Here is a 15,726-nt window from a genome sequence, read left to right as displayed (position 1 = left end):
TCTCAACAAGCCCCTGAACGAGGTTCTGTCATTAAAAAAACAATCACAGAGCTGAACCCCTTAGTTTATAAAGCAGATAATTATCTAAGTACTAAGACTTAAAGCCCCACGATTCACAGGAACTGAGTCCAAGAAATTATACCCCAAAGCAATGCCTTCATCAGCACTGTTCCCAGTGTGCACAAAATGATTGAAGTATTTTGGACCTAACTTGGCTAAAGCCCCAAACCCCTCTGATTCTAATAGGTTGTGCTGGCTCCTGACCAAGCAGCAAACTTGGCCTGTCCAGGATGTGACACAGTGAGCACTGCTAAGAAACCTTATGAAAGAGTCACTAGGACTCCTCCAGTTACAAAAACATGGGCCTAAAACCATTTTTTTTTTCAGTTTCCTTGTTATGATTTATAGGACCCAGTTTTTCTTGTCATTGTTTATCTTTATTTGCAGGCAAAGGAAAGGTGCTACTCCTTGATTTCAGCAACCAGCTTTTTAATTTTACCCTTTCTGACCTCCCCAACTATACCATAAAGAAAAAAAAATTAGAGTCCAAAACCAGTAAGTACTGGCCTGAGAGTTACCAAACCAGTCAAGTTCCAAAAAATACATATATAATTAAATACAGCCAATTATACCTCAGAAGAACAGAACATCACTGAATTTCAGCTCAACTATTTTGAGCTACTTGTAGAAACTATAAAGATTTTAAGTAGTCTCTTTTTCTTTCCCCATCTTCCACATCTCCCCAAATGTCAGGCTAAATGCTCTGCACACTTTCTACCTCAAATACAACCCAGAACAGACCAGCAATGGGTTTATGGTAAATACTGAACATCTTGGAGACATTTTTCCCAGTGCTGGAAAACAAAAAGTGACTGCTGCTGAGCATTCTGATTACCTTGTCTGCGCCGCATTCGGTGCCATCCAGAGGGGGGTCCAACTTTGTTTTACAGGATGTGTCTCCTTCCACCAGGCACCAGAGCCCAGCACACATCAAATGCTGTAATCACAAAGCAAGAACATACAGTTATTGCTTTTGGAGATGCCAGCCATCATTATGGGATACACTTCAAAGCTGAGGCAGTCTTTCTCAAGTCAATCCAGAGGCATCCAGTTGGTTTGGGAGCAATTATTTTTTAAGGATTGATTGGCATTAAGTGGTGAGGCTAGAAACATGAAAGAGACTGATGGATGTCACTGACAGGAACAAAACCTACCCCAAACAAAAAGTGTGCTATTTGAACAGATTTCTTTTCACAAGAATAAATCTGGTCCATTAAAAAGGAATCCTATATGGGAGGCCACGTTGGGTGCTTTGGAACCATGCCAAATGCTTAGATGTCCAAGATACTTAATTACTCCTATTTTTAAAAAAAAGATACTCAAGTAACTGCAGCTGGTGGTAGCAAGACTCAGCCAGCAATGGCCCTGGGGAGAAGGTGGAATGAGAAAGAGGAAAAGATGTCATGGTGTGCTGTACAGCAAAGGAGGAACTTGGTGACGGGCAAGGTCAAAGACTGGGAATATTCTGGGGGTCATTCCCCAGTGCTGCTGCTCTGCTCAGCCAGTGTGTGCTGCAGGGATCTCAGTGCTGATCACAACTGTGACCTGCCAGATCAAAACGTTTTCAGAATTTAAGAAAAAGCACCAGGAAAAGGGACCTTTGCATCAGTAACATTTTCCACAGCATCCACCATGCTTCGCATTCCATGGAAGGGGATGATTTCAATACAGTGCTACATAGCTGAGTACCAAAAGAACAACAAAGAAGAATTACATTTCTTTCCACTATTGTTCGCATTTCAGTGTAATGGTAAAAAGATGAGAAACCTGACTCTAGTGCCAGCTGGTCTTGTCAAGATTTATTGCACCTCATTAAATAGTTGAGTCAACAAGCTTCAGCCTCATGGTTCTTCCCCAATGTAATGTAAGAGACTGTGGGTGCATGTGTGTTTTGTGTACAGGCATATTGGTATGTCTCTATAAAACACATCATGTCTCTATAAAATAGATCTGTACAAGAGAGGGTGCAGATGAGATAAATCCCAGTCCCAGCGATGATGTAGAACATACTGAAACAAAATAGTTATCACAGCAGTATCTGCATCCTGCTCCATTTCCACATTTCTTTCTGGAAAGAGGATTTTGCACTATTCAAACTCAAAGAACATTCACAAAAACTGGAAGCAGACAGCACAATTCAGCAGCTGTATTAACCACAATGCAGAAAGTCATTGTCAAACAAACAAATAACAGCAAATACTCCAGGGAAACCTAAATCAATGAATTTTCAAGACATTTTCTCTGAACAAATAGAGCATATGGGAAAATATCAGTCTTTAGTAATTTTGACTAAATGACTGTGACTAATTAGTGGTTTACCCACAGCTCTGAAAGCACTTAAGCACCAATTAGCCATGAGGACATCACACACCGTTTTATTGATAGGTACAGAGAGGCAGAAGCATTGTCAAGGCAGAGATTTCAGAGCATACTGAGAAATGCATTGTTCCACCTCACAACTCCCAGATTCTCCACCCCCTGCCTTCTGAAGTGGACTAAAATCAAGAAGTACATCAATTAACCATCTATAAGCATCACAGCAAGAACACAAATCTAGGCAATAAACCACAGTGTGAAGGCACTACCAGCAAAACCTCCTTCCAAAGTGTGGTTGGGGACAATACTGGTATGTAAAATGAAGGGAAGCTTTGGAAATGAAAGATGCAGACAGCAAGTATTTCCACTTTTCCAGTCTTCAGCCCTTCTCTTACACATAACCACAAAGCTTCAGAGCAGAATGTGAGGAGAAACACTTCAGCCAGGTCTCCTGCATGACCCAGACAGAAATTTTGCCCACAGAAGGAAACCCTCTGCTTCTGCCTTCTGTCAGAGGAACATCCTGGCTGAAGATATGATGGAATTCACTACATCCCTAAAGAAATTGTTCTAGACATATATGAGCACCATTGCTAAATATCTGTGCATTACACAAGACCAGTGTTTGTTCAGCTTCAGGTCCCTGGATCACAAACCGCACATAAATTAGGGTTAATTTCTGCTCTTTGATGTAAAACTGGGAAGACAGAGTGGGTGGTGGTAGAAACAAAGTCATAAAAATGAAACAGCTTTTTTTTTTTACAATTTTGGCTGGAAACTAGAATCCCTCCACAGCCTACAAGAACATGGAAGGTGATAAAGCCAGGTCACACGCCCAAGTATGAGCCATGGCATGGGGAATCAATGGGCAGAGCTCACCTCGAATGTGTGTTTGCACCTGCAAAACAGCCCCGAGTAGGGATACAGAGGGTGTAAATATTCACATACATGTGGGTGCGGTGTGTGTGTATATATGTGTGTGTTTATGCCCATATATACATGTATACACACACATAATTGTAGGGAGATAAAGCAAATACCTCTCTCAGCAACACCAACCTTTCTGAAATCTCCCATCTTCGAGGTATGGAAAACATTGGATTTTTATAGTATCCATGTGTTTGATTCAGAATCCTAAATGCAAAGCATATTTCAGGAAACAGTTACAGAAAAATCTGGTAATGGTGCTGAGCTCTGTGTTCTGGTGCCACAGCACTGCAAAGCCCAGGCCCTCGTTAGCCCAGTCCCCTGCATTTAATAGTGTTCAGATATCCCAGCAAAGATGAAACCATCAGCTTTGGGATTGTATGTTCCCAAAACGTTTTATCATGTTAATAGCTCTGTTCAAAAGAGATCATGTATCCTCCTCAGCTACAATAGGAACCCAAACAAAACTCCCCATTAAACAGGAAAGCAGTCGGTGACTTTTTTAATGGTTAAACAGCCTGCTTTGTGGGGAAATATCCAAGTGAGAAATGGCAGGACTTGAAAGGAAGTTGTTGTATGTGAGTGGCAGCTCAGAGCTTACACAGAAGAAGTCATCAAAAGAACTGTATTAGTGCTAATTCTGCATTCAGCAACCAGCTTTCAGATGGCAGGTCCCTGCCTGCAAAGCATTCCCTACAGCGTTCAAGAAGTGCCAGTGAGGATTTTCCAATGACAGATATTTCGCACTGGAAAAATATTGATTTGTTGAAACTGTCTGTGGGGAAAGGTCATCTTTGGATCAGCTCCCAGTTTGAAATATTTCCAAGACAAAAATAAAATTTTAAAAAGTGAGATGGCTGTTGAGAAGTAGTGTTTCAGTAAAATTTTAAAATTACTTAAAAAAAAAAGAAAAAAAAAAGCTTTTTCAACTGAATCCTTAAGGAATTTATACAGCAAAAAGAAAAAATAGAAATTGAAATAAAATGAAACTGTTGAAAAGGTGCAAAATTTAGACTCTCAGAAACTCCTGGGAGATAGGAAAGCTTGTCTGCACAGCTGTTAGGAACCAGTCCTGGGAGAGGTCAGGATCTGGAAACTCCCAAGCTGGGAGAGATGTGCTCGGCAGGTGAGCGGAGCTTCCGATTACAGGGATTACAATGGCATCCATTTGACAAAGGGGCCTCATGGTGCCAGGTGTTTTCTCTCCCTCAAAGATCTCACCATCTAAACAGACTCCTGGGAGCTTGGGGATAAAGGAAGTTTTATCACTCCGTTCTAGGTGGAAAGATGAGGAACAGAAAGGGATTAAATGTCTTGCTGAAAGTCTGCTGGGAGATGAGCTGAACCAGAGCTGCTCAGAGCTCTCTGCTCAGTGTCACAGCCACAGGCTCCTGTGTCACTGCCTGCTCCAGCTAAAGCCAGGCTCTGGCTCTTCCCACCTTTCCCAGCTTTTCACACTCTCCCAGGACGGTGTTCCCCTTCCCTGGGACTCCATCCCCACACACTGCACTGCCACTGCGTGCAGACCTCAGGCATGGCTCAGCGCAGGGATCTGTTTGAGGTTCCTTAGCTCAGTGCTGCAGCTGGAAATGAGGAGAAGGCAGAGTCACTCCAGCCAGCTCCTTGGCCACAGGCAGCAAGTCTGGAGCTCTTCCTGGGGTAGCTATTGCATCACCACTGCTGCTAAAATCTGCGTGATCCTGCCCCATGACCTCACGTGGGCTCACAAGACTCCCCCAGCTCAAACCCTCGGATTATTACCTGCAAGGGGAGCTTCCAAACCTCCTAAGTATAAAGAGAATCCAATGAATAAAGATGTCCTTCCCACCGTGGAACAACTCTACAAAAGCTTGTTCATTCCCTAACCATTCACTCCTTCACCTTGTCTGCATCCAAGGAAAGAAACACTTATTTCTCCTGGAGATGAATTTGTTTCTGCGGCCCACTGGAAAGAGGAACCTCTTCTTTCTAGCAGCAGAATTAAACCACCATGAAACCAATTTTTCTGTTAAAATGAGGGGACTATGAATAATAATTTAGGAAAAGCAAATATCCTTAAGGGAGAGGAGCAAGAGACCTCATAACACACAGTCTGCATAGGTTGACTTTTAACGAAGTATCAGAACTCTCTTATTTTGCCAAGGTTTTGGCTAAGCATATTGCTAACCAGTAGAGAAAATGTGCTTATGAATGGGATCCTACTTTAACATCTATTAGGTAAAATAAACACACAGTTTACTCTTGCTTTCCTATTCAAAGCACAATGTAAACGTTCTCAAAGTCCCACAGGATGCTTCTGAGCAGCAATTCTTTACACAAGGGGCAAAAACAATGTCCCCAGTTTCTACACCATCACCGTCTTTAATTTTGGGTGCATAAACACCTCACAGCAATCACAAGGGAGGTGAGCAGCGTTGTTTGATGGAGCTTCTTGCTGCTGAAAATGAGATGAAAAGTGTTCCAAACTCAATTCCTGTAAAACTGGAAGGCACTTTTGGAAAGGAGTCACGTTGACCCAGACAAGATAATTGTGATACTCAGATCCATGTCTCAGTGGCCAAACTGCTGACCTGTGTCTAGAGCTGATATTCCAAGACAGTGCCAGACAAGCAGTGGAAGACTCCCAGACTGCAAGCAAGGCACAAAGGAATAGAAACACTTCTTGTTTTTTTTCTTAAGCTGTACATTGGGAAGCAAACAATGAAACAGGAAAACACTGTCTCTGGTTTCAGCTGTCTCTGGTGCTCTCAAGGAAAACTGAAAACCTTCACGGTCTAAAATATTTCTTTGCAAAGTACCAATTTAATTTTTTCATGTACCTGGAATTAAATTAATGGTCAAAAATAAAAGATTGGAAAGAGCATTCATAAGACCATAAGCTAATTTTATGGCAAAACATTATGCTGAATACAAATCTATTCAGTGCCTTTAGGGCACTCATGTCACCAGCTCCAGGGATGCACAGGCATGGAAAAATCCAAGGAGAAAAGGACAAGTTTGATGCACTTTCCTACCAACACACAACTCTTATTGTGTGAGCTCTTCAGCTTTGCTGAGCCCAGGTTTTAGCATCATAAATGAGAGAACACAACACAAATGTGTTACATCAGTTGGAAAAATCATAGAAGTGTCTTTACATGGTCAAATCTGGAAGTAGAGGCACATGGAATAAAGCAGTGGAACAGAGTCTTTGAATTAAATGATTGGAATTTGTGCTGTGACTTATTACCAATGTCTAAAAGAGCTGTTCTTAAGAGTAATGTTCACTCAACAGCTCCCAGTCTACTCCTCAGGCCTTAACACCTGACTGTCAGATATAAAAAATATTGATTTGTTTTGAACATCAGAGTTGTCCCTTAAAAAAGAAAAATAGGAAAATTAAAATAATGAAATCATGGATTGTGTTTCTTGGTCATGGGAAAAGAGAAACAAGGGACAAAAAATAAATATAGATATGTACACACACCGTTCAGATGTGGTTGTGAAAATTATGGAGTTTCCCTTGAAGTGTTTTGCAGATGGAGAAGTCTGAATGCCCTTCAAGCTTGTTAGACACTATTTTCAGGCTGATACTCAATCGTATTCTGGCTAATTTTGTAAAGTTTAGACTTTAGCTGTAGATGCCACATCACAAGGCTACACTAATTCTTTCTCTCTCCCCTTGTCTTAATAAAAAATGAAAAACTGCCAAGCTCAAGTGTTTAATTCTTAATAGGCTCTCTCTACTATTGTTAAGAGTTTATTATGTTTATATTCTGAAATTTCCACATTGTATTTTTATAATTTTATTTTGGTTCCCTTCTCTCTTTTTATTTTTCTTTAAACCACTGCACCAGAATGTGTTTTGACCATCTTCCAAACTGAAACACATACAAAAATTTCTGAAGCATTCCAATAATTGTAAACTGGGCTGGGCTGCCCAGGCAGGAACTCTGCTTCTCTCTCCTTCTCTCTCTCTCTTAAACAAAAAGTATTGCCACTGAAAATAAAGAGAAAAAGGTATTTTTGCAACATACAGAAGCAGTGAAATAGGACACTTCAGCTTCATAGAAACAGGCAATGTGAAAATAGTCTGAATTCTAACAACCTACACGAGGAAAACTATGAACTATAGAATGGCAATTAAGTTAATTGTTACCTTTACTTCTCAAAAAAAAAAAAAAATCTGCTCATTTTATTTCAGAATTGTCAGGCTTCTATCCTGCAAGCCTCAAGAAAAACCCAACCCATCCTCTTCCAGATTTATTAGTATTACTATGTAGACAAAGTCCCTGGTAGTACAGAAAATGACAATGCAACCTATTATTTTCAGGATAAACCAGTTTTCAATCTAATTACCACATTCTTGTAAATATTCTATATGCTACTAAATAATAGGGCTCACTATCATGGTCTGCATCTCACAAATGGCCCTGCAGAGAAAAGGCAAACAGAGGCCCATTGATTCCCATGCACAGAGCCCAAAAGGCCACTCTAGCAGTCTCTTTTCAAGATCAAGACCACAGAGAGACCTACAATTGCTGAATTATACGCACCACCACACCATCAAATATATAAACTGAAGGGGAACATAAAATCCACTTGATCATTACAATTCCTGGTTTTTTTTTACTTTGTTTTTGGTTCCTCTCTTTTTCCACATCAGCCAAGAAGTCTACTTTGTCTCCTTTGGCTTGCAATCAACTTTGCCCTCTCGTTCTGTAGCTTGTAGATATTGGAAAACACCTAAATTTGTTAAAAAACAACCTGAACCTAAGAAAAACAGTGGAGCCAGTTCTAGCTGGTTTAGTATTTCTAAAAGCAGTGCTATGTCAAAATTCACATTCCCAGCTACATCTGAGTTGACAGTGTCCCTTGTCAGAACAAAAATCTCTTGGTAGCAGTGCTACTCTCCTTCCAAGTGCCACTCCAGCCTCAGCCCAGCTTTGACTCAAAACAATGCTGGACAATAACAGTTATGTAAAAACCCGCAAAAATGTGTTAATAATAAATAAGCCAAAAGGCTTATAAAACAAAAAGCCAAAAGGATACATGAGATAGAAATCACATTTTTCCCCATAAACATGATTTCAGTGCAAAAGCCTCTGTTGGTAGGCGTGCCAGCCTGAAAAATAAAGATTAAACACGCAGAATGTTTCCATGTGAAGTTTCAAATGTGTTTTGATGAATTTCTGGGGGGGAAACACCATCTCTGCTCCCTGAGAGATTCAGCAGAAACCACCTGTGCTATTCCGCTTGGAATAAACACAGGGAGAGCAAAGTGTTAACTCCTGCTCTCAGGCATCATTGCCCGGCTGGGGTTGGAGCTCTCTGCTTCCTCCCTCGGAGGGGTCAAATGAATTCTCAGTGGTTGATTCACAGCCCAGTGTGGAGCTGAAGGACAGAGATCAGACAGGTTGAATTGACTGTAATTTGCACAACTGCTCCCATGCTAGCCCTGGACTCACAGCAGCATTCAGCAGCCAGAGCCCCCCGGGATCTCTGTGTCTGGGTGCACTGATAATGCCCTGTGCAATGTCAGAGGTCCATTTCTGTCCAGCTTTTCCTGCAATTATCATGATGTTGCTCGGAGCTTGAGAACGACACATTAATTTCTCTAAAAGCAACATGTCTGCCTCAAAATAAAGGCCACTGTGTAATAACCTCTTAGGTGGGCCAAAGCTCTCCCAACACTGTGCAGCTTCCCAGCTGGAGGCAGGCAGCATGCCTGGCACGGCAGAGCACACTTGTACAGCCTGCTAGATAAGCACTTGCATGGATCACACAATGCCTGACATTTGCATGGGAAAGATGAACAGAAAGCAGCATGGAAAAGCACTTTGATCCCTTTGCATATTCCAGGAGAAAACTGAAACTTGGATATGAAGGAGGATCTACTGAAGGGTACTGAGGGATTCATTAGTCATAGAACCATAGAATGGTTTGGGTTGGAAGGAATCTTAAAAGTTCATCCAGTTCCAACCCCCCTGCCATGGGCAGGGACACCTTCCACTATCCCAGGGTGCTCCAAGCCCTGTCCAGCCTGGCCTTGGACGCTTGCTCCCTGCCCCAACAAGAACCCAGGCTAAAAGCCTGATTCACAGCTCCATAAAGAGGTGACATGCACTAGAAAATCTTACCCAATATTGAGGTTACAGAACCAGATCCTGAATTATACATCTTGGAGGTCACAGATTACAACAGACTATGGATCATCTGACCAACATAAACTCATTTATTTTTTAGTATATTAAAATGTAGAAGGAAAGGAGAAAGGAATGTAGAGGGTTGGTGTATGTGAAGCTGAGCCTTGCTCATATGTTTTAATTTCTGTTCTGTAAATTTGGAGCAGAATAGCTGCAGGATAGCTGGTTTGGCAAACAGAGAGCTACAGTTTTGTTCTAAGGCATCTGAGTTATCCTTAAAAACAAAATGGAAGAAGAATTTTTGGGAGGCAATCTCAAATATTCATATATGGGCGAATATTCATGGATTAACTATCTTGTTGGACTGGTGTGGGAGGCCCAGCCACTGCCAAGCATTGAGGGACCTGATTCCCTGTGAAAGCAAAGATCACATTCCTTCAAAAAATTGGGCTTTGAGGCTGTTAAAGGAGAGCGCTTATTGCACAGAAATTTCCTGCAGTTTCTCAAAAATGTTGAAATTTTGGAATTATCTAACCTCTCAAGTTTGCTCTAAACCAAATTGCATGGCATTTTTGAATACAGGGCCTCTAGTTTGCCTGATATAATTATGTAGCTCAACTATCTCCAAAGAAATATTGTAATGTAACTCTCTTATTATATAAGAAAACAGGCAGCAGACACATGTAATCATAAAAAGATTGAGCAGGCTCATTTCCTGAAGTTTATTTCCTTTTCGTAACAAATATTTACTGTCAAATGTTTATTGCTTTTACATTTGGATTTTTTTAATACTTTATTGAATTAAAAATACCACATTACCATTGGCTAAAAGAGGAGACAGCTGTATTTGCCAATAATTTCTACAGCTAATGCCAGTGACCAGTGCCAATTTTTTTTTTTTGGTTCATATTTTTGTAGACAGCTTTGAGACTTATGATACAAGTATTCTGCAGATGAGGCCTGAGGAACACAAAGGTGAAAAGAACACAAACTTCAGAGGTTTAAAAATCAAAAGTGATCATTTCCTCTAAAGAATTTCCTTTCCTTGCCATCAAACACCAATTCAGAGTAGCATAACAGGATGTAAACACATGCTTAAACTAATGGCATGTGGCACAACTGATCCAGAGCTTCACAGGGTGAATGCTAATTCTTAATGCACATCTGCAACAGAAATAATTCTAAATAAGGGACTGCAAATCAGTTTTAATCTGCTGAAATTCTACCAGGCTTTTCATTAGGAAGCACTGATGTCCTCACAAAATATGCTTCTCTTTTGGGAGAAAGGAGAGATGGAGAAAAAGAGCACATTTTTCATTGTGTTCTAAAGTGTCAAATAATTAGACTGGTGAAAAATCTTGGGAGACACAAACACCTGCTGTCTGTATCTCACAGAGAATGGTGCCTCTTGGCACATTATTCTGGCAAACAACAAGTCCCTGAAGCAATTCCAGACTGGACGTGCAACTCCTGTGTGAGAAAGGCTGACCACCTACCAGCGGGCTGGCATTCTCATCAGGCACTGGAATACCCAGAAACAAAATGGTTTTTTATCACAACAAGGGAAATAGCAAAAATCTCTTCCAAGAGCAGTCCAGCTGGGTGACACCCACACAAGTGGAAGAACTTGAGTCATGCTGGGTAGATCTGAGGTTTTCTTTACAGACCTATATTCTAACACTTTGCTTCCAGTACAGTAGTCCTGGTGGTCTGCATTTTCTTGATGGAGCTGGGAAATACAACCTGTCCAGATTATTTTCCTATTGTTTTATATTAGCTAGTTTCCAAGTCCAAAATAAATAAAACAGCTAATGTGAAACTACGAGCATTTTCCCAGGACTTGCATGTGTTCCACAGTTTTAGTAATTTAGCATTTAGAAACCTCAGTTATCTCTGATTATTATTTTCTTTCTTAATGTTGATTTAAGATCCCAAGCTTGTTCAGAGTGGGAATGAGGGACAACTGAAAAATACAAATAGTCAGTTATTAAAAGCAAGAAACCTGTCTGCTTCTTTCCTGTCTGTAGAGGAGGGGATGCTTCCAGCTGGTGCTGGTGACCCAACAGAGCTTCATGACTTTTTTTTTGATATCTCCAAGGCCACACTGGAAGCAGGCACTACCCCACTCCCTGTCTAAAGCAGGGGATAAGATAAACTCAGAATTAAAAGATCTGATTGTGTAGACGAACTTATGAAAAGTTTGACTGTCTAAATTCCAGAGGATGAGTCCAACAGCCTCATCTCAAGCACAATCTACTTCTAGAGACAGCAACAATCAATGTTTCCATTTTGCCAACCAACCCCGCGATACCCCACACTGCACCCAAATCCTGATTAAACAACATGTTGCTTAGAAAACACACAGGATTCTGCACAGAATTCAGCAAGGCCTCATGAAACAAGCAGACATGAATATTTCCTCAGCACAGAGTTAAGAGTCAGCTCCTAAGAACACTGCAGAGGTCTGAAGGTGAAGCCTGTGAACACCCAGCCAGCCATCTAAGCTGACTCTGTGGAAGTAGCCAAACACTCGAAAGAAAGGAGAGACTTTCACCTCAGCTGAACTTCCAGGAAAACAATCTCTACAGAGCATTTCAGCAAAACAATCTCAAAAGGGAACAAAGTGCAAACACCAATTTTTCTGAGTCTGCTCTGGGAGATTACCAAGGGCAGCGTGGGGAAAGAAGGATGAGGCCTAAGCAGGAGCTGCTGACACAGAGCTCGAGGCCGTTTGATTTTCCACCAGCAGCGCTGAAACTGAGGGAACTACAGACTCCTTTCCTCTTCCCCAGGGCTTGGCAGCTTTATTTCCACCTCCCACCTTGTTTCCAGCTACAACCCACGAGCTCTTACCTCCATATTCTTACAGAAGGTGGCGTTGGTGCCAAAAAGGATCTGGCACTGCTCGTCGGCGCTGTAGTGCATCCCCGGCAGCTTGTGAGGGAGCCGCACGGAATACTGGCTCCGGGGGTCAGTCAGCAGCAGGCAGGTGCTCACCTTGGACCTGGGCAGGGCAGGAAGGAAAAATGCCCTTTAAGGAAAGCCCCTCAGGGGATTTTCCCTGGAAGTCTTCTGAATCATTGAGAGCTACGGATATAAAGGGCCTTGGGAAGTCACCCATGGCCCCAGGCCTCAAGGCATGACAGTCGACATTCACAACATCACAACATTCTGGGTTAAACATTTGTCTAAACCAACATCCACAACGTTCTGGGTTAAACATTTGTCTAAACCAACATCCACAACATTCTGGGTTAAACATTTGTCTAAACCAACATCCACAACGTTCTGGGTTAAACATTGGTCTAAATCTTTCCTAAAAATCTAATGGAGACTCAATTCGGCCCTCAGGCAATCCAGCCCAAAGCTTCACTCGCCACAGCAAGAAAGTCTTCCGTCATGTCTCACCTCAATCCCCTCAACTGAATTCTGAGCCCTTGACATTTTTTCTTATCCATCACAGGCATAAAAAGAAGATTTTTCTCTTTGCCTTCCCAACAATCTTTTATAAATTGGAATATCACTGACATATCAGGGGCCAGACGCAACCAGATGAGTTCAGACGTAACTTCTTTTTCTAATTCACGCCTTTAACGTGGCATTAAAAATCCCATTTTCTTTCATTATTTTCCTTTCTTTCCCAACTTTAACACCCAGAGTGGGAAATTTTCCATGCTGAACCCACTCTTAGCACAAAGCACTGTGCCAGGCACTGTTTGTCAGAGAGCTGCACTGTGGGTTTAAGATTAGAACTACAGAGTTCAGACAATTCCAGTGCTTCCTGTAGTACATGAGATTTAACAAGCAGCAGGACAGAAATCCTTCCTGAGCAACTGAATACGATGAGCTGAAACATGGATGCAGTGGGGAGGAAGTTTATAGTGAACTGTTTTAGACCAACACTCACTGAGGAGTGAGAAAACACATCAGAATGACCTCCAGGCAAAGTCAAGTTTCAATAAAATAAAAGCTATTTAATAACAATACAGTAAAAGCCACAGCATAAAGCTGCAGCATCTTTAAGCAGAGATTTCTGCAAGCCACCTTCACACAGATTTCTGTCATTCCAAAATTGAAAGGCATTTTCTGTAAAAAAAGGTGATATGAGATTTTTTTTAAAAGATGTTATCAGCACATTGACAACTGCACATAATTCTTCTGCCTCTCTTCAATCCTCAGTTTCAAGGTGCTATTGCAATGGAGACAGATTAAAATTTGCATACCCTAATGATATCTGTACAGTTCTTTCAAAGGAAAATTGCTAATACTTTCACTTTAAAGCAACAGAATAGATTTTTGCCTGGTAGGATTTTTGACACTCAGCACAAGCCTTACTTTAGGAAGTTTTCCAGGTCATCTCGGCTGCACGAAGACCAGGAAAGGTCACTTGGGTTCCTGCCCTTCACCCATTCTCCAGACATGATGTGAGACCTCCCAGCACAGGGCTGATGATCATCATCGTGGCTCATCCCCATGCTGTTGGATTAGAACAATACAAGAGAAAAAACCCATCAAGTTATGATGTGGGTTTCTCATTTCCCACTGCCCTCAGCAATGACACTCTCAGCAATTAACAGCTGGACAACAGGCTGCACATACAACACACAATCAGCCATGTACTGCCCTGGGCACCTGTTAAATAAATGAACTAGAGGTTCCTTTAATTTATCCATTGCCTTAATTTCACAAACTGTTTGGTATTTGTGTGTTTGAAACTTTTAAATGACCTTCCTCCCAGGGTTTATAAACAGTGAACCTGGAGAAGTGATGTAGCTCAGAGAAGGGTATCTGCTGGAATATTTACTGAAAATTTTGGACTGCTTTGCCAAATCTAGTGGATAGGATCCCTACAATTACACTGGGAGAATGATCTAGAGATGGGCCTACTTTGTTCTTGCATCAGTGTGAATTTGGAATATACTGTTAGGAAAAACATTTTTCTAAATTAGTGGTATTGCACAATCATCTAACTTTGAGGCTGATCCTTTTTTGAGTGGTGGGTTGGATCAGATGATCTCCAGGGGCCCTTCCAACCTAAATTAGGCTCTCACTCTGTAACAGCAGAGTTTAGACTGGAGCCTGAGGCAAAGCCAAGCCCCATTTCTGCAAGCACTGTCCAAACAAGCACCAAGACTGCCCCATGCCCATCTCAGCAAGGACAGAATTTTGCTGACCTACTCAGCAAAACAAACCATCTAAACAAAGAGCAGATTGTGCTGTATAAACACATAGAGGGATTCAAACCCATTCTGTGAGGATTTCCAAAAGTACTCAGAGACAGAAACGTGTTACTTCAACCTCCATCACACTTCCCCCTCAGGACCCTTCTATCTTTAGGGGAGTCTTCACCATTGGGCTGCTACAGCAGGTGCAGGTTCAGGTTCAGAATAATTCCCACTACAGGAAGGTGAGACTCCTCTGCTGCAGGTAAAACTTTGTGAACAGGGAAAAATGGTGTGACCAAGGTCACCTGCTACACTCAGCCCATCACAACAACCTGCCTGGCAGTGAAAGGGAGTTAAGCATTTTCCATCCTACTTCAAAATGAACATTAAAACCCTTTCTCAGAATCATATAGAGTAATAACTCTTTAAAAAAGTAACATTCCTCCTTCAATTCCAAAGTGAAATGGAAAGTGACTCTCAGAAGAAAGGTGCCTTTTATGGCCAGTGTCACCTTTTAGCAAAACATTACCAGTTTGGGGTGGAAAATACAGAATTCACTGGCTTTTCAGCTGGCTGGCTGGAGCAAGCCAGGAGCAGTCCCTTTAAATTTGCACTGTTTAATCCATGCTATTTCCCTACAAATCTGAGGCTCCTGTTTGCTTTCTGACTGTGCTCTTGGCTTTGCTTCTCCCCAGTCGTGGGACTTGACTGTTCAGAGCCCAAACACGACATCCATTTCTAGTAGCAATGAACCAAAACCCACTTCAGCACTTTGATAATTATGGCTTAGATTGAACCACCATCTCTGCTATTCTTAGCTTACAGTGAAGATTATATGGTGGAGTCTATTATTTTAGGTTTATCTCCAGGGACATTATTATTATTTCTAGCAAAACTACACTGAATGTAATTTTTAGACTCAGAAGTTCATCGTTGTTCTTGTTTTTAAACCTTTGTGGTTTTTGAGCACTGCAGAAACATTAACATCAAGCACATTTTGTTTGATGCACGCAGGAATAATCTAACAGTCTATTAGTAACTCTAACTTCAAAACAGTAAAGAGTGAAATTCCTGCTCCACTGAAGTGAATGGGAGTTTTGCCATTGACTTCTATGGAGCCTGGGTTTCACTCC

The 15,726-nt window shown here is 41.5% G+C and overlaps 1 protein-coding gene across 3 annotated transcripts in view; it reads right to left on the bottom strand.

Annotated features, from left to right (window-relative positions):
- Positions 1–15,726, bottom strand: part of ADAMTS17 (ADAM metallopeptidase with thrombospondin type 1 motif 17) — a 158,309-nt gene that overhangs the window by 66,693 nt on the left and 75,890 nt on the right. For all 3 annotated transcript variants that reach the window (XM_068203621.1, XM_068203623.1, XM_068203624.1), the window contains exons 9-11: positions 13,764–13,904; positions 12,282–12,432; positions 896–997 (exon numbers count right to left, since the gene is read on the bottom strand). In XM_068203621.1, coding sequence (XP_068059722.1) covers positions 896–997; positions 12,282–12,432; positions 13,764–13,904 — 394 coding nt within the window. The remainder of the gene's footprint in view (positions 1–895; positions 998–12,281; positions 12,433–13,763; positions 13,905–15,726) is intronic.

Source organism: Anomalospiza imberbis, chromosome 13, assembly GCF_031753505.1.
Source record: "Anomalospiza imberbis isolate Cuckoo-Finch-1a 21T00152 chromosome 13, ASM3175350v1, whole genome shotgun sequence".
Taxonomy (NCBI): domain Eukaryota; kingdom Metazoa; phylum Chordata; class Aves; order Passeriformes; family Viduidae; genus Anomalospiza; species Anomalospiza imberbis.
Note: the sequence above shows the minus strand (reverse complement) of the source record. Positions and strands in the feature narration are given on the sequence as shown.